This window comes from Podarcis raffonei, chromosome 11 (genome assembly GCF_027172205.1).
Source record: "Podarcis raffonei isolate rPodRaf1 chromosome 11, rPodRaf1.pri, whole genome shotgun sequence".
NCBI lineage: Eukaryota > Metazoa > Chordata > Lepidosauria > Squamata > Lacertidae > Podarcis > Podarcis raffonei.
The window spans coordinates 2,653,485-2,672,671 of NC_070612.1; the positions used below are offsets into that span (position 1 = coordinate 2,653,485).

At 48.8% G+C, this 19,187-nt stretch overlaps 2 protein-coding genes across 2 annotated transcripts in view; one reads left to right on the forward strand and one right to left on the reverse strand.

Annotated features, from left to right (window-relative positions):
- RPP25L (ribonuclease P/MRP subunit p25 like) overlaps positions 1 to 19,187 on the forward strand; it is a 190,466-nt gene that overhangs the window by 23,068 nt on the left and 148,211 nt on the right. The gene's annotated exons all lie outside the window — the stretch shown is intronic.
- The window catches only part of ARID3C (AT-rich interaction domain 3C), a 113,521-nt gene that overhangs the window by 23,045 nt on the left and 71,289 nt on the right, over positions 1 to 19,187 (reverse strand). The window contains exon 3 of the mRNA XM_053408666.1: positions 6,752 to 6,824. Within this exon, the coding sequence (XP_053264641.1) occupies positions 6,752 to 6,824 (73 nt within the window). The remainder of the gene's footprint in view (positions 1 to 6,751; positions 6,825 to 19,187) is intronic.

Sequence of the window (19,187 nt, forward strand, 5' to 3'; positions counted from 1 at the left end):
CAATGCAGGAATCTCAGCTAAAGCATCCATGACAGAGGGCCATCCAACCTCTGCTTGAAAACCTTCTGGGAAGGAGATTCAACCACCTTCCATCACACAGTTAAACAGCTCTTACTACCAGAAAGTTCTTCCTGATGTTTAGTCGGAATCGCCTGCCTTGGAACTGGAAGCCAAGTCCTACCTTCCAGAGTGTGATGGGACTCGGGCTCAGACTCGGAACCAGAGGAGACTCAGTCCGCACTGGATCCTTTGCCTCAGGCATCATCTGAACCAAGTCTGGGGCCTGATCCTGAAGAGTCCCAGTCTGCACAGGTTCCCCTGCAACAAACACCAGCTGGGCTGAGTCAGGGGCCTGAGCCTGCCCTGGCTCCAGATGCAGGGATTCCCTCGTTGCCTCCAGCTGGGCCATCACTTACAGCTGCTCCACTACCGGTTGGGTCAGGGGAGGCTGAGGCGGCCCCTGGGTCTAGTCACCCACCGACGTCTCCCGAGCTGCAGAGACTAAGGTCTGAGAGAAGGAGAGACCTGAGTACTCGCAGAAGGAGTGCTCGCCTTTGGGTGAGACAGGGAGGTGAGTCACCGGGGGATCAGGACCGGCTGTTACCCCGACAAAAATAAAAGGCTGTCAGACCCCACCCCAGGTTGGGGGATCAACATTGCTGTTTGCCAGATCCTGCCTGAGATCCTGTGCCTGACCTTGCCTGGTTTCCTGCCTCGTGTCCTGCCTTGGCCCTGTCGGACTGACTCCTAGCAGAACCTTCAGATTCTGGACAGGCCCTGGACCGCGTTAGTCGGGTTACCCCCGGGCCCAGCACACAAAGCAGGAGAAAACAAAGTTTATTCCCTCTTCCATAGGACAGCCCTTCAGATATTTGAAAACAGCTTTCAAATCTTGTCTCAGTCTCCTCTTCTCCAGGCTAAACAGAACCAGCTCCTTCAACCGTTCCTCATCAGGCTTGCTTTCCAAGCCCTCTGCCCATAGAATTATGGAATTGCAAAGTTGGAAGAGACCTAGGAGTCATCTTAGCTGAAGATGCTGGAATCTTCAACTAAGCCATTTATGGCAGGGATAGAATTTTCTGAGCATCGCAATGTCCAGCTTATCTGTCTGCCCAAGTTTTTCATCTTTCCATCTTGCTCCTTGATCTTTTGTTGTTGTTGTTGTTTAGTCGTTTAGTCGTGTCCGACTCTTCGTGGCCCCCTGGACCAGAGCACGCCAGGCACCTCTGTCTTCCACTGCTTCCCGCAGTTTGGTCAAACTCATGCTGGTAGCTTCGAGAACACCACCCAACCATCTCATCCTCTGTCGCCCCCTTCTCCTTGTGCCCTCCATCTTTCCCAGCATCAGTGTCTTCTCCAGGGAGTCTTCTCTTCTCATGAGGTGGCCAAAGTACTTGATCTTAACGACGAGCAAGTTATTTATGCTCAGGAACACTCTTGCTTTTAATGGCGATTCCCAATTTTCAGGGCAGGACCCTGGAAGCAGAAGAGGGCGCAACACAGGGCTGCCTTCAGACCACGGCGTTTCCCCCAGCCGTGGAGCCGAGCACGCGGTTCTGGCGGCGCTTGACAGACAGCGGCTCCTGCATTGGAAATCGGTGCCGGGTTTTGTTATGGGGGTCAGGCGGGATAAATAGGAAGCTCCAGCAATTGAGGAGATTCGATAAATGCTTTAACCTCTGACCCCGTCCTCCCAATCCCCCATCGAGCCACGGAGCCATTTTCAAAAGGCTCCCCGGCCGCAGCCCACGCCGTCCGGAGGCTGCCATCAATTAGAGCCCTTTGCCAGAATCTGGATTAATGAACATGCCGCTCGATAGGAAATAAAACCCCAGGCAGAGGTTAATGTTGCGCTAATTAACTGGGAGGGGGAGGCTGGGAAGGGGGGGGGAGAGAGGAATAAACGGACACGCACACAAGGCAGGAATTGTTTAAAGAAAGAAGATTTTGGAGAAAGATGCTTTGCAGGCTTGCCTTGGCATCCCAGAGAGAATCACGGGATGGAGGCGCAAGATGGATTTATCTCCCAGTCACCAAATGAGTCTAGGCCAGAATGGAGATTTGACCCTGTGGCTGTCCGGACTTCATTCTGCCTCTCTATGCGCTCTTTGTGGGGCTCCCTCGGGAGACAAGCCAGAAGCTTCCGTCGCTTCAAAATGTAGTTGCCAGAGTCTCCGCCGCAGGTGTTGGATTATTATTACAGTGGTACCTCTGGATACGAGCGGGATCCGTTCCGGAACCCTGTTCACATCCTGAAGTAAACATAAGACACGACTCCACGCAGGTCGCTGCTTCTGCGCGTGACGTCATTTTGAGCGCATGCGGTGAAACCCGGAAGTAACACGCTCTGTTACTTCCGGGTTGCCGCAGAGCACAACCCGAAAATACTTAACTTGAAGCTACTTCAACCCGAGGTATGAATGTATTTTATAAATTTGTATACCGCCCATCCGAAGACCACAGGGCAGTTCACAACATTGATCAGGTCATATTGCATTGATCTTATTTATACTGGTGACTCAACGCTATTGCAGGTCACATTCATACATGAAAGTGAACCTTTATATGATACAGTGGTACCTTGGTTCTCAAACTTAATCCGTTCCATTCAACTCCCGAAACCGGTCGGAAACCAAGGCACGGCTTCCAAAGCTTCCTGCACACAATCGGAAGCCGCGTCAGACGTTCGGCTTCCCCAAAACGTTCGCAAACCAGAACACTTCCTTTCGGGGTTACAGCATTCGGGAGCCGATTTGTTCGAGTACCAAGGCGTTTGAGAACCAAGGTACTACTGTACCTTTGGCAAAGTAGGAAGCAAAAAGACTGGGTGGGAAAGACTGCGGAAATATAAGCTTCAATCTCAGCTTGGAATTTGGAAGCACTAAATATAAAAGGATGTCACATAGAGGAGGGAGAAAGGTTGTTTTCTGCTGCTCCAGAGAAGCGGACACGGAGCAATGGATCCAAACTACAAGAAAGAAGATTCCACCTAAACATTAGGAAGAACTTCCTGACAGTAAGAGCTGTTCGACAGTGGAATTGGCTGCCAAGGAGTGTGGTGGAGTCTCCTTCTTTGGAGGTCTTTAAGCAGAGGCTTGACAACCATATGTCAGGAGTGCTCTGATGGTGTTTCCTGCTTGGCAGAGGGTTGGACTCGATGGCCCTTGTGGTCTCTTCCAACTCTATGATTCTATGAAATTGGGGCTAAGCAGGAGAACTCTCTACCACACTGAGGGGGAAATTCCCAAAAAAGGAAGGAGAGCCTGGAATAGTTTTGGAAGTAATATCAGTGCCTACTGAAGACCAGGGGATTTAAGCAATACTACCTGCCAAGAGGGACGTGGGTGGCACTGTGGGTTAAACCTATAAAGCCTAGGGCTTGCCGATCAGAAGGTCGGCTGTTCGAATCCCTGCGACAGGGTGAGCTCCCGTTGCTCGGTCCCTGCTCCTGCCCACCTAGCAGTTTGAAAGCACGTCAAAGTGCAAGTAGATAAATAGGTACCGTTCCAGCAGGAAGGTAAATGGCATTTCTGTGCGCTGCTCTGGTTCGCCAGAAGTGGCTTAGTCATGCTGGCCACATGACCCGGAAGCTGTACCCCGGTTCCCTCGGCCAATAAAGCGAGATGAGTGCCGCAACCCCAGAGTCGTTCGCGACTGGACCTAATGGTCAGGGGTCCCTTTACCTTCCAAGAAGGATCTGAATACTCCAGCATATTTGAGACTTATGATATCAGGCCAAAAAGTTGAAAAAAAATTGGATTACAAAATACTAAAGAACAGTTTATATGAATCTTTATTTCTTCAGGTGTGTGTGTGTGTTATTCCCATTGTAAAGTGGCAGGATAAAAAATGCACCTAAATTAATAATAGAATCGTAGAGTTGAAAGGGACCAACAAAGGTCATCTATTCCAACCCCCTGCAATGCAGGAATCTCAGCTACAGCATCAATGACAGATGGCCACCCAACCTCTGCTTAGAAACCTCCAAGGAAGGAGAACCCACCACCGCCTGAGGGCGTCCACAGAATGAGGCGGTAGCTATTCCGCTTCACATTGGGGCACAAGGGGTGTTAGGATATTGAATTTCCGTTCCACCTTTAGAACAGGCATGGGGAGTTGTTGTATGTCACATGTCTGTTTACTTCCAGCTCAGCCTGCTGGGAACTTCCACTGTATATAGCTTTTGCTTATGCTTTATACTTGGGCACAAAGGGAAGCAGACATGTTTTTCCTTTGTCCTGATGCTGAATAAACGCCTGTAAATATGCTTACATATGCCTCTGTCCGCCACTTCTGTTGCAAAGAGTTCTTATCTCTGCTGGCTTGCATGCTCGGTCTCTAAAGGTCTCTGAGGCTTGAGCCGCAGTTTTGAAGCTGTTCCGAGAACAGGAGTTTGCCCGGCTGGTGGGCTGGGGCCAGCTGGGGGCCTGCTAATTGCCCCTGTCTCCCTGGACGCATCCCAACAAGGGGAACAGTACAATAACAAAATACAAATCTGCAGAAACCAGACAGAAAACCCCTGCAAGATTTTTACGTGAGACAACCGTCTCAGGTCTCATCTTGCAAAGCAATCTCGCTCAGCTGGTGTCGTTTGCTGCTGCTGTTTCCACCCCGGGCCTGAAGTGATTGCAGAGTAGCCATCCAGCGATTTGGGAGGAGTGGGGTTCATGGGGTGCACTGTCCGCCCGGTGCCCAGGCTGGAGCTGGGCAGGGCGAGAAGGAGACAGACAAAATCAATGCCTTCTTTGCCTCAGTCTTCTCCGATAAAGAAAACAATGCCCGACCTGAAGAATTTGGAGCAAATGATTCAGCAGAGGAAACACAGCCCAGAATAACTAAGGAGATAGTACAAGAATACTTGGCTAGTCTAGATGTATTCAAGTCTCCAGGGCCAGATGAACTGCATCCAAGAGTATTAAAAGAACTGGCAGATGTGATTTCAGAACCACTGGCAGTCATCTTTGAGAATTCCTGGAGAACAGGCGAAGTCCCGGCAGACTGGAGGAGGGCAAATGTTGTCCCTATTTTCAAAAAGGGGAAAAGAGAGGACCCAAATAATTACCGCCCAGTCAGTCTGACATCAATACCAGGGAAGATTCTGGAGCAGATCATTAAGCAAACAGTCTGTGAGCACCTGGAAAGGAATGCTGTGATCACCAATAGTCAGCATGGATTTCTGAAAAATAAGTCATGTCAGACTAACCTGATCTCGTTTTTTGACAGAATTACAAGCCTGGTAGATGAAGGGAACGCAGTGGATGTAGCCTACCTTGATTTCAGCAAGGCATTTGACAAGGTGCCCCATGATATTCTTGTAAAGAAGCTGGTAAAATGCGGTCTTGACTATGCTACCACTCAGTGGATTTGTAACTGGCTGACTGACCGAACCCAAAGGGTGCTCATCAATGGTTCCTCTTCATCCTGGAGAAGAGTGACTAGTGGGGTGCCACAGGGTTCTGTCTTGGGCCCGGTCTTATTCAACATCTTTATCAACGACTTGGATGATGGACTCAAGGGCATCCTGATCAAATTTGCAGATGACACCAAACTGGGAGGGGTGGCTAACACCCCAGAGGACAGGAACACACTTCAAAACGACCTTGACAGATTAGAGAACTGGGCCAAAACAAACAAGATGAATTTTAACAGGGAGAAATGTAAAGTATTGCACTTGGGCAAAAAAAATGAGAGGCACAAATACAAGATGGGTGACACCTGGCTTGAGAGCACTACATGTGAAAAGGATCTAGGAGTCTTGGTTGACCACAAACTTGACATGAGCCAACAGTGTGACGCGGCAGCTAAAAAAGCCAATGCAATTCTGGGCTGCATCAATAGGAGTATAGCATCTAGATCAAGGGAAGTAATAGTGCCACTGTATTCTGCTCTGGTCAGACCTCACCTGGAGTACTGTGTCCAGTTCTGGGCACCACAGTTCAAGAAGGACATTGACAAACTGGAACGTGTCCAGAGGAGGGCAACCAAAATGGTCAAAGGCCTGGAAACGATGCCTTATGAGGAACGGCTAAGGGAGCTGGGCATGTTTAGCCTGGAGAAGAGGAGGTTAAGGGGTGATATGATAGCCATGTTCAAATATATAAAAGGATGTCACATAGAGGAGGGAGAAAGGTTGTTTTCTGCTGCTCCAGAGAAGCGGACACGGAGCAATGGATCCAAACTACAAGAAAGAAGATTCCACCTAAACATTAGGAAGAACTTCCTGACAGTAAGAGCTGTTCGACAGTGGAATTTGCTGCCAAGGAGTGTGGTGGAGTCTCCTTCTTTGGAGGTCTTTAAGCAGAGGCTTGACAACCATATGTCAGGAGTGCTCTGATGGTGTTTCCTGCTTGGCAGGGGGTTGGACTCGATGGCCCTTGTGGTCTCTTCCAACTCTATGATTCTATGATTCTATGATTCTATGATTCTATGAAAATTTCCTCTCCCCATTTCCCTGCTCTGAAAGCAAAGAGAAGGGGGAGCCACTTGGTTCCCATCAGCTGGGATGGGCTGAAAGTTCCCCTTTCAGTTGGGGAGGAAGCATGATAATAGAATCACAGAATTGCCAGAGTTGGGACCCCCAAAGGCCATGTAGTCCAACCCAGGAATCTCAGCTAAAGCTGGCTATCCAACCTCTCATTTAAAAACTGCAACAACAGCAACATTATTATGTTGATGCAATGACGGTGCATTGGGGCAGCTGTGAAATTCCAGCTCCTCCCTGCTACAGAACCCCTGAGAACGTCCGACTCACCTCTCTTCTGCATGAAGCCAAACAAATCGTCCAAGAACTCCTTGCGTTTGGGGTCGGTGTCCAGTTCGTAGAGCTGCAAATGTGGGGGAAAGGAAGGCAAGAGATTAGGGCAGGGCAGGAAAGGGTTTGGGCCCCCTTCCCTAGAGGCCAGACCCCCCGCAAGGGTCAACAACAACAACAATTATTATTATTTATTATTTCTACCTCGCCCATCTGGCTGGGTTTCCCCAGCCACTCTGGGTGGCTTCCAACAAAAGATTAAAAATACATTAAAATATCAGTCCTTAAAAACTTCCCTAAACAGGGCTGCCTACAGATGTCTTCTAAAGATAAGATAGTTGTTTATTTCCTTGACATCTGATGGGAGGGCGTTCCACAGGGCGGGCGCCACCACCGAGAAGGCCCTCTGCCTGGCTCCCTGTAACCTCACTTTTCACAGGGAGGGAACCGCCAGAAGGCCCTCGGCGCTGGATCTCAGCGTCCGGGCTGAACGTTGAACAAGAACAAGGACAATAACAGCAGGTCTTCAGGGAGTAGATGTGGGGAGGGGAAGAGATTTGCACTACCTTGAACCCCATTAGGTCTCCCCCAAAATGTACTGCGGACTCCAGGACTTCATGATGGACTCAAGGGCATCCTGATCAAATTTGCAGATGACACCAAACTGGGAGGGGTGGCTAACACCCCAGAGGACAGGATCACACTTCAAAACGACCTTGACAGATTGGAGAACTGGGCCAAAACAAACAAGATGAATTTTAACAGGGAGAAATGTAAAGTATTGCACTTGGGCAAAAAAAATGAGAGGCACAAATACAAGATGGGTGACACCTGGCTTGAGAGCACTACATGTGAAAAGGATCTAGGAGTCTTGGTTGACCACAAACTTGACATGAGCCAACAGTGTGACGCGGCAGCTAAAAAAGCCAATGCAATTCTGGGCTGCATCAATAGGAGTATAGCATCTAGATCAAGGGAAGTAATAGTGCCACTGTATTCTGCTCTGGTCAGACCTCACCTGGAGTACTGTGTCCAGTTCTGGGCACCACAGTTCAAGAAGGACACTGACAAACTGGAACGTGTCCAGAGGAGGGCAACCAAAATGGTCAAAGGCCTGGAAACGATGCCTTATGAGGAACGGCTAAGGGAGCTGGGCATGTTTAGCCTGGAGAAGAGGAGGTTAAGGGGTGATATGATAGCCATGTTCAAATATATAAAAGGATGTCACATAGAGGAGGGAGAAAGGTTGTTTTCTGCTGCTCCAGAGAAGCGGACACGGAGCAATGGATCCAAACTGCAGGAAAGAAGATTCCACCTAAACATTAGGAAGAACTTCCTGACAGTAAGAGCTGTTGGACAGTTGAATTTGCTGCCAAGGAGTGTGGTGGAGTCTCCTTCTTTGGAGGTCTTTAAGCAGAGGCTTGACAACCATATGTCAGGAGTGCTCTGATGGTGTTTCCTGCTTGGCAGGGGGTTGGACTCGATGGCCCTTGTGGTCTCTTCCAACTCTATCATTCTATGATTTCTTTATTTCCCACCTTTTCCTCCAAGGAGGGGCTGTGCATGGTTTTGCTCTTCCTCTTCCTTGAACCCCCACAACAACCCTGTGAGGTAGGTCAGATTGAAACGTAGTGACTGGCCCCCAAAGTCACACGCAGTGAGGTTCAGGGCTGAGGGGTGATTCGAACCCTGGCCTCCCAGGTCCTCCTCTTGCACTCTAACCATTATGCCGCAGCAGCTCTCTTACGATGAAGCTCCGGCCCCCTCTGCCCATTGTGCAAATTATTGCCTCTGTTCCCCACCACATCCTTCAAGGAACTCGGGGCAACCTGCAACTCTGTAAGACAGAGTTGTTCCGCCTGGCCTCTGGCTTGGAATCAACTTGATCCCCTTCCCCTCTTTCCTTTTTTCTTTCTCCTTCTGTGATGGAACTCCTATTTGGGGACTTCCCTGGCTTTTTTCTGGCCCACGTAGGACCAGTCTGGATAGTTGGCCTTGGTGAAGATTTGATGTTTTCATCCCCAAAAAGTTTTTGATTGAGTTTCCAGTGAAATGAGGTTGCAGTTTAATTTTTTCATGTTGTATTTTAATCTTGTTTTTAAGCTGCATTTCAATTGTTTTTATATTTGGTTGTTAGCTGCCCTGAGCCCTGAGGTCTTGGCTGGGGAGGGCGGGGTATAAATAAAATTTATTATTATTATTATTATTATTATTATTATTATTATTATTATTATGGTTCTGCCCTACAATCACCACAACCACCACCCTGTAAGGGAGGCCAGACCGAAAGACAGGGACTGCCCCCCCAAAGTTACACCCAGCAAGTTTCACGGCCGAGTGGGGATTTGAACCCAGGTCTCCCAGGTGTGACACTCTAACCACTACACAACGCTGCCTTACTTTGTGGGTGACCCAGGAGAAGATGCTGCAAGTCCTACTCTTCCCATTTGCAGGACCTCCCCTTCCTCCGAGAGCGGGGGGGGGGGGATGAATCTGGTCCTCACATAAGCTGATGGGGGGGGCAGCTTGTGCTTCTGCCACCAAATGGGTACCTAATTCCTCCCATCCACACCAGAAAGTGGCGAGAGCCAAAAGCGGCCCTTTCCCTCTTTGCAACCAGATAAGAGGCCAAGAGCTGAGAGCCATCCGTGGCTCCCCCAAGAGAGCCATTGCCACCCCTCCTGGTCCTCCGCAGCAGCGACCTTTGACCTTTGCGCGGGTGGAAGAAATAAATATTTGATGGTGCTCGGGCGATCGCTGTTGAGCCTTCCTTGACACCTGTAGGGACTGCCTCCATCTCCCTGGCCACCTCCTCCCTTACATCAGGGCAATTAGCAGGATGGGGGCAGCCCCCTACTGACCTCTGACCTCTATTATCCGGGCTCCAGCAGAGTGAAATTGATGGGAAGGGAAGGGGGGGCCGCTGCGCTGAGTACCTGTGCCTTCTTCCCGCAATGAAATCCGGGAACCTTCTGATTCCAGACTAGAGACTCGGTAGCTTTTTAAAAAGGTTGACTTTTTTTTTTTGCAAATATTCCAGAAACAATCATTCTTTTGGTCACGCGTGCAAACACAGGCATCAAAATTGACCACAGCCACGATAAGGCTTTAAAAAGAATTGTTTTCTGCATGTACGGTTTAGTGGTTTTGTAGCCACAAACTGAAGTGGCTGCGATGTGATGTGGCAATGATCACACACCCTCTGAAACTGCACCAGGTGAGCCCAGATGTTTAGCAGCTGGAGAAGCCCACATTTCGTTTTTAAACCAAAGCCAAGTTTCTAGTCCTTAAGACTGCAAATGGAGCCTAGGAAATGTGTGGGCTGTGCCCGAGGATCCGGGGAGAGAAAGCGAAGTAAATTACGGAAAGGAAATAAGGATTTTCTGGATCTACATAACGTCCACATTAAAAACCAGATTAAGGCTTTGGGGGCACAGAATTTGAGCAGACGCAGAACAGGAGCTTTCTCCCCCCCCCTTTTCAAATGAGAAACAGGGTTCCGGTTTTGTTGGAAGCCACCCAGAGTGAATGGGGAAACCCAGCCAGATGGGCGGGGTATAAATAATAAATTATTAGTATTATTATTATTACCTCTGGCTAGTTTTTGAATTATGGTGCTGGAGGAGACTCTGGAGAGTCCCATGGACTGCAAGAAGATCAAACCTCTCCATTCTTAAGGAAATCAGCCCTGAGTGCTCACTGGAAGGACAGATCCTGGAGCTGAGGCTCCAATACTTTGGTCACCTCATGAGAAGAGAAGACTCCCTGGAAAAGCCCCTGATGTTGGGAAAGATGGAGGGCACAAGGAGAAGGGGACAACGGAGGACGAGATGGTGGGACAGGGTTCTCGAAGCTACGAACATGAGTTTGACCGAACTGCGGGAGGCAGTGGAAGACAGAAGTGCCTGGCGTGCTCTGGTCCAGGGGGTCACGAAGAGTCGGACACGACTAAACAACAGTAGACCACAAGCTTAACATGAGTCAACTGTGATACAGCAGGGGGTTGGGCTGGATGACCCTTGGGTGCCCTTCCAACTCTCCAGTTCTGTGATTCTATGAAATCGGACCAGAAGCTTAGACACGACTAAACGACTAAACAACAACACTGGCTAGTTGCCACAGCACCTCTTTGTGCACCTGTGCACCCCACCTGCTTCTCCAAGGCCACTTTGCCCAGTCCCAGTCATAACCCCCAGCCCTTTCCCCATCAATTCTGCTCCACATGTCCTCTGGCCAGAAGTTATAGTGTGACCTACGTACACCATTCGCACATGGGCCTGAATCCAGGAGGTGGTTCTGATGTTCCTAAACAGCAAAGTAAGACGCAGTGTGGAGGGAGACCTTAGGACTCTTCCCCAAAGCGAAGGGGAAACCCCTTTGCTCAGCCAGGAGTGTCCTGCTGGGCGATGGGCGCTCATCGCACGTCCAGGCTGGCACGACTCCTCTCCTGGCTCAGACCTTTGAAACTGCCACATTCCCCAGCTCCAAGGAAAACAGCCAAGAGTGGCAGCCGCTCTTTTAACTGAGCACATCGCATTAGATCAGAATCTGCGGCGAGGAGGCTGTCACACGGTGGCTTGGCACGCCTCATGGCGAACGGACACCATGCCAGCTGGAGAAGGGCCATCTGCACAGATTGCTGCTTCATGATTAACCCTCGGGCCACCCGGCTGTCTGGAGGCTTAGACCTTTGCACGGTCCAGTACAGTGGTACCTCGGGTTACATACGCTTCAGGTTACATACACTTCAGATTACAGACTCCGCTAACCCAGAAATAGTGCTTCAGGTTAAGAACTTTGCTTCAAGATGAGAACAGAAATTGTGCTCCGGCGGCGCGGCAGCAGCAGGAGGCCCCATTAGCTAAAGTGGTACTTCAGGTTAAGAACAGTTTCAGGTTAAGAACAGGCCTCCGGAACGAATTAAGTACTTAACCTGAGGTACCACTGTATACCTAAAGGAGCGTCTCCACCCCCATCGTGCCTGCACACTGAGGTCCAGCGCCGAGGGCCTTCTGGCGGTTCCCTCACTGCAAGAAGCCAAGTTACAGGGAACCAGGCAGAGGGCCTTCTTGGTAGTGGCGCCCACCCTATGGAACACCCTCCCACCAGATGTCAAAGAGAACAACAACTACCAGCCTTTTAGAAGACATCTGAAGGCAGCCCTGTTTAGGGAAGCTTTTAATGTCTGGTGTATTACGGTATTTTAATATTTTGTTGGAAGTTGCCCAGAGTGGCTGGGGAAGCCCAGCCAGATGGGCGGGGTATAAATAATAAATTAATATTATATTATTATTATTATTGCACTGCAAACCGCCTCCCCCAAGAACCGAGAACAGCTCCCATGGCTCTCCATAATGCTACATATGGTATCAGCTCCCCTCTCCATTTCCGTGGCCTTCTCTGGCTTGAGCCTGCTGCTCTGGGTTTTGAGAGGGCATACAGGAGCCAGCCACCCTCTTCTGCCAGCCTAGCTGTTCACACTGGGAGGCAGCCGCAAACTCTCCTGCCCTCCCATTCTTGGGTTCCTCCCAAGGCCAGCCCCCTCTGTCCTCCTGGACAATGCAGATTGTGACACCGTCAATCCATGGCCCCTGTTCAGATAAGCGCACTTTCTGCTTCTGCCTTCTGGAAGAAGGTACAGGGTTATAAGGACTAGGACTAGCCGCCTGAGAAACAGTTTCTATCCAAATGTGATTTTGGTTTTAAACGCAGTGTAAGGTAGTCTCTATGGGAGTATATGGGAGTATATTGTATTTAATTATGGGGTATCAGAGTTTTTAGGGGGCTAACCAGACTGGGAAAGCCGGGATAGCAGGCTTGTTGGTTTTTGAATGTCTTATGTAGATTTTTTCAATTTCGTTGTTCGGTATGGGACAAGGACAATAAAGATTATCGTATCATAAGCATTGAGCTAGGGATGCGAGTGGCGCTGTGGGTTAAACCACAGAGCCTAGGACTTGCCGATCAGAAGGTCGGCGGTTTGAATCCCTGAGCTCCCGTTGCTCGGCACTGCATTCACAGGCAGCAGGCACGAAAGAAAGGAATTCTGCGATTCCTGAATTGCCGGGGGTGGACTACAGGACCTTTGGAGGTCCCTTCCAGCTCTACTATTCTAGAGTCAGTTCCAGGAAGGAAAAGGGAAAGAAGAGGTGATCTTCTGGGTTGCAAACTCAGCAACCCGCCACCCACAAATGAGGTTCTAGGGAAGATCTGCAAGGCCCAGCACTAAGAGTCTATCTAGATTGGTACTGTCCACTCTGACTGGCAGCAGCCCTCTAGGATCCCAGCCCTACCTGGAGATACAAGGTGCCCCACGTGGTTCTCCCACTTAATCTCCACAACAACCCTGTGAGGTAGGTTAGGCTGAGAGGCAGGGAATGGCTCCTAAGGTCTCACCCAGTGAGCTTCAGGGCCAGGTGGAGATTCGAACCCTCGTCTCCCAGGTCCTGGTCCAACACACTAACCACTACACCGCACTGCCTGTCAAGGTTCTGCTTTCAGGTTTCCCACAGGCACTTGGCTGGCTACTGTGAGAACAGGATGCTAAACTAGAAGGGGTTATTTTGGCTTGATCCATCCACAGGTCTCTCGCGTTGTGCTCCTAGATTATTTTATTATTTACTTATTTATCAGAAAGACTATATACATTTAATTGGGAAAGACACCCTCAAAGCAGTTTACATGAAGATGAAACAAAAAAACAACGGGGGGAAACACAGCACTTTTAAGACAAGCAAAAAAAGTTAAAACGCTAAAAGCAGATTAAAATTCACAGTAGTTTTCTAAGCATCTGGGCAGACTCATCTAAACAAGGGTGCTTTTATCAAGCAGTGAAGTGCAGTGCAGTGAAGGAGCCTGGCTGGTGTCAAGTGGCAGGGAGTTCCAAAGGGTAGCCGCTGGCACACTAAACCACCGAGTTCTTATAAATACAGAACGGGTAAAACGTGACCCCTATCGTAATGCAAGTTTTGCTGATCAAAGTGGTTGCGTGGGCACATCTTGTAGGTAAACTGGCCCTGAGTTCTTAAATTACCTGTCTTTAGGCAAAAATATTCCACCTTTGGCCATTAAAGAATCCACGGCCTGTTAAAGCTTGTTGGAGGCCACCGTTGATATTATAATTATTTTACAATTATGTTCTCTGCTACTACGCTTTTTATTATGTTTTTATGATTGGTGCTCTGTGATGTGTTTTTAATGTCGGGATCTTTGGATAAAGGGCAGCATTCAAGTCAAAGAAATAATAGCAGTAATAAATAATATACTCATGCAACACCAGGTGTGGTCGCAGACAGGCAACCAGTTCAGACCTCTGAGCACAAGGGTGATGCGTTGACAAGGCCGTACGTCAGCAATCAGGCTGCAGCATTCTGCGCCAACTGCAGCGTCTGGATCGAGCACATTACAGGAGGAACCAGCTATGGCAGCCAGGCTTCTCTGGTTGCACCTATTGTACCTGTTGCATTTAGTAAAAACCACTTTGCACCACAGAGGCCGATGTGTCGGGAGGCCAGCCAGCCCCCTCCCTCTTCGGCCTGGAAGCAATCCAGCCGCCAAGGAAAGCCGCTTCGCCAATTCCAGGCGATTACATAATCCGGGGTCAACTGTGCAGCACGAGCCCATCAGACGCTTGCACGATGACACCCCCCCCAAAAAAAACCCCTGGTTTTGCGGACTCTGCACCCAGGAGAAGGGGAGGGGAGGGAGGGGGCGCCGAACTGCCCAGATAAAAGCAGAAGCTGCAACTTCCCTCGTGGCGTTGCTGATTCCCGGCACCCTGCCCAATATTAGATATGCTGACGGGCCGTTTTGAGGCCCCCACCACCACCACCAAACCGCACACACTCTCAGCCACAGAAACCCCTGCTGTGTTTCCTCAGAGGCTGATTAGAGAGGATTTTTAGTCGCTGAATCATCCACGACGGGCGGAACCAAAACAGTGGCCCTTCGAAGGATGGTGTTATTTCACAAATAAGAGGTGCAAGTGTTTGTAAAAGAAGGAGACCCATCTGAAGTGCTTTCTCCTCTGTCCCATTTGGCAGCAGGAAACCACACCAGAATTGAAAAGAGGGTCTACTAATAAAGAAAACTAGTGCATTTCTAAATTCTCCACCACGGAGTATCAAAATTTGCTCTGGCTCAGGCAAATGGGCTCCCGGTCAATTGATCAAAATGGGCTGTTGTTTATTCATCTGACCATTCAACTGGTGAAAGCTTCTGGTCCAATTTCATAGAATCACAGAACTGGAGATTTGGAAGGGCACCCAGGGGTCATCCAGCCCAACCCCCGGCTGCATCACAGTTGACTCATGTTAAGCTTGTGGTCTACTGCTGCTTAGTCGTTTAGTCGTGTCCGACTCTTCATGACCCCCTGGACCAGAGCACACCAGGCACTCCTGTCTTCCACTGCCTCCAACAGTTTGGTCAAACTCATGCTGGTAGCTTCAAGAACACTGTCCCACCATCTCACCCTCTGTCGTCCCTTTCTCCTTGTGCCCTCCATCTTTCCCAACATCAGGGTCTTTTCCAGGGAGTCTTCTCTTCTCCTGAGGTGACCAAAGTATTGGAGCCTCAGCTTCACGATCTGTCCTTCCAGTGAGCACTTAGGGCTGATTTCCTTCAGAATGGAGAGGTTTGATCTTCTTGCAGTCCATGGGACTCTCAAGAGTCTCCTCCAGCACCAGAATTCAAAAGCATCAATTCTTCGGCAATCAGCCTTCTTTATGGTCCAGCTCTCACTTCCATACATCACTACTGGTAAAAAGCATAGTTTTAACTATACGGACCTTTGTTGGCAAGGTGATGTCTCTGCTTTTTAAGATGCTGTCTAGGTTGGTCATTGCTTTTCTCCCAAGAAGCAGGCGTCTTTTAATTTCGTGACTGCTGTCACCATCTGCAGTGATCATGGAGCCCAAGAAAGTAAAATCTCTCACTGCCTCCATTTCTTCTCCTTCTATTTGCCAGGAGGTGATGGGACCAGTGGCCATGATCTTCGTTTTTTTTGATGTTGAGCTTCAGACCATATTTTCCGCTCTCCTCTTTCACCCTCATTAACAGGTTCTTTAATTCCTCCTCACTTTCTGCCATCAAGGTTGTGTCATCTGCATATCTGAGGTTGTTGATATTTCTTCCGGCAATCTTAATTCCAGCTTGGGATTCATCCAGCCCAGCCTTTCGCATGATGTATTCTGCATACAAATTAAATAAGCAGGGAGACAAAATACAGCCTTGTCGTACTCCTTTCCCAATTTTGAACCAATCAGTTGTTCCATATCCAGTTCTAACTGTAGCTTCTTGTCCCACATAGAGATTTCTCAGGAGACAGATGAGGTGATCAGGCACTCCCATTTCTTTAAGAACTTGCCATAGTTTGCTGTGGTCGACACAGTCAAAGGCTTTTGCATAGTCAGTGAAGCAGAAGTAGATGTCTTTCTGGAACTCTCTAGCTTTCTCCATAATCCAGCGCATGTTTGCAATTTGGTCTCTGGTTCCTTCAAAATCCAGCTTGCACTTCTGGGAGTTCTCGGTCCACATACTGCTTAAGCCTGCCTTGTAGAATTTTAAGCATAACCTTGCTAGCGTGTGAAATGAGTGCAATTGTGCGGTAGTTGGAGCATTCTTTGGCACTGCCCTTCTTTGTGACTGGGATGTAGACTGATCTTCTCCAATCCTCTGGCCACTGCTGAGTTTTCCAAATTTGCTGGCATGTTGAGTGTAGCACCTTAACAGCATTATCTGTGTAGAGTCCTCTCTTTGTGGTCTACTAAGACCCCTCAAAGGGACCTAGGTAAACGCCTGGAGGACAAAATCTCAGGAACACATCTGTGGTGCCTTCATATCAGGATCCTGGGAGAGATCTTGCAGCTTGAAGGAGCCGCATGCTCTCTGCAGCACTGCAATGAACAATGAGTAAGAGGCTGCTGGATCAGGCCCAAGGGCCTGCATTGTCCAGCATCCTGTTCTCACACGGGGCAACCAGATGGGAGAAAGTGGCGCCAGGCTGCATATTTCTAAATGCACAGGTGTCCCATTGGGGTCTGGATGTGGCAGCCCTGCCAGGCTCCGTGGAAGGCAGGATCCGAGCCGAAGCACCTGTGAGGGCTGTTCACCTGGACCTCCGAGGCAGAGCGAGACAGAGGCAACTGGATCAGTCTGGATTCCAGAAAGAGGGAGGGTGAGCGAGTGGAATCCTGCTCCTCAGCACAAACTTCATCAAACGACCCTGGATACAGATTAACTTCCCCGTTTGGCATTATTCGGTTATTGCTGCTTTGCATGCAGTTTTATCAGCTGGGAGGGAGAAAGGGAAAAGGCCCCAGAAAGCAGGGCAAAGATGTAAAGACGCAGCACCCAAAAAGAAGGCGCAGGTTTGCAAGAGATTTGCCTGCATTGATTTAGAAGTGCAGGGGCACATTGAGGAAGAATGACTGCAACTGAAATTGGAAGGTGGCATGTCTCAACAGTGGGGTTGCCATCCATGCCTTAAAATGAGCAGGAAAACGGCACCAGGACAGAGGAATTAATGCACAGCAGGTTGAAAGAAAAAAACCCGAGAGGTCTCCCAGAAACCAACATCACTGGGCCCGTATATAATTCCTTGAGAACTCCAATTGTTGTCACCCACCCTGGCAGCTGCTAGAGAAAGGAGGGCAATTAATTTAATAGTAAATATTATATCCCCGATATTGCTGATTGTGGCTGCCGAGTCTGAAAGTGTGTGGCTTTGTGGGTTCATGAGGGGAGTTCTGATTCTTAGCTCAGATGTTATGCCATACTAGGTCACTAAAAGTGTTAAGTTGTGGTTGATCATATCAGACGACACAGCGATTCTTCAAACAACTCTTGTTTATTCACAGGCCAGAACAGAACTGAACTGGGCTGAAGGGTTCAGCCAGCCTGCTTATATAGAGCTCAACTACAAGCAACAGTAACCATTTTCTGTAACTATCCAATCACTGAACGTCACTTTCAATCCCTTATTTGCATATGTGGACCTGAGTGAAAACTATCTACAGTATCCCTCTGCTGGCCCAGGGTGAGAACTTCAGTAAATAACAAAAAGAGAGAGTTAAAGAAAGTGGGGTACAGGCAGGATTTTTGCTTCTGTTTGTTGGGAAGTGTGATAGGAAAGGCAGAGCATTCTCCACAACCCTGAGGATGAGCACTTCGCCTCTTGAAAGCAAAAGAGCCAAGAATAGTCCCAAGATGGCAGCCGAATGCTTGAAGCAGGGTTTTGAGCTCTAAGGCCAACTTTAAGGCAATTTTCTGCTCTATAACCAACCCTTAGCACTTGTTTTTACCTTCTCTTCCATTTTAACTCTTCTTAGTACTTCGTTTTGCTGTTTTAATTTATTGTTTTATCTCATTGTTTTATTGTTCTAACTCCCCTAAACTGCGAGGCTCCAGAAAACTGGGCTGAGCACTTTGCTAGGCAGTGCCAAACGCAAGGGCGAGCCAAAGTTTACAAGATACTAGTTGTAAATTAAGGAAGAGAAACATCTTAATTATCAGAACTGTTGACGAGTGAGCCCAAGTGGCAGCTGCAGAGAGTCTCCCAAACGCTCCCTTCTGCTGGATGGCACAGACTCCGGACTCAGAAATTCAAGGCCGCCGCATTTGGAGATAATCGATTTCTGCAAACTGCCGACAAATAATCATAATTATTATGGTACTTACTAGAAAGAACTGCAAAGATCTGGGAATCATGCCAGATTCGTTAATCAGCTCCCCGGAACCCCAAAGGAGACAGAGCAAAATCACACATTCTTTTCTCCAAAAGGAGGAGAGTAAGAGGGAGCTGAAAGAGTTAATTCTGGATGAGGCCATTCCTCCTCCTTCTACTGTTCTGGACTGGTCAACTCATTTTAAAGGGATCTGACAAGATTCTTCTTGGAGCTGTTTTTTTTGGGAGGGATGCAGTAAGTTCTGTCCTGGCAACCAGATAGATTTTCATCAGATTCTTAGGGAGATCGCAGCTACGATGCATGTTTGAAACTGCCAAAACCTCCCTCTGCTTTGGGGCCAAATGCATCCAATTCATTTGGTGGTTCCTCGTATTATTAAACGCCTACAAATCCCCTCCTGATTCTGTAACACGAGGCTGGACTCACTTGCTGGAGCCATCTCTGCAGCTGTCGTTTTACCTACACGTACTTCTTGTCTTTCAGGGCCAACAGGGCGACTGTTGTCTAAGCAATGAGCAGACTTGGCCAAACCAGTGCCCTCCAGAAGTTTTGGACTACAGTTCCCATCAGCCCCTGCCAGAGCAGCATCTGGGGGGCTGCATGTTCCCCATCCCCAAGGGCGCTGCAGGGCTACCATGGTAACAACAGCAACAGCCGCTAACAAATGAGTTGTTTCATATGCAATGACAGCAGCAAGAATATTACTGGCACAAATATGGAAGCGGGAAGAATTACCGACAAAAGAAGAATGG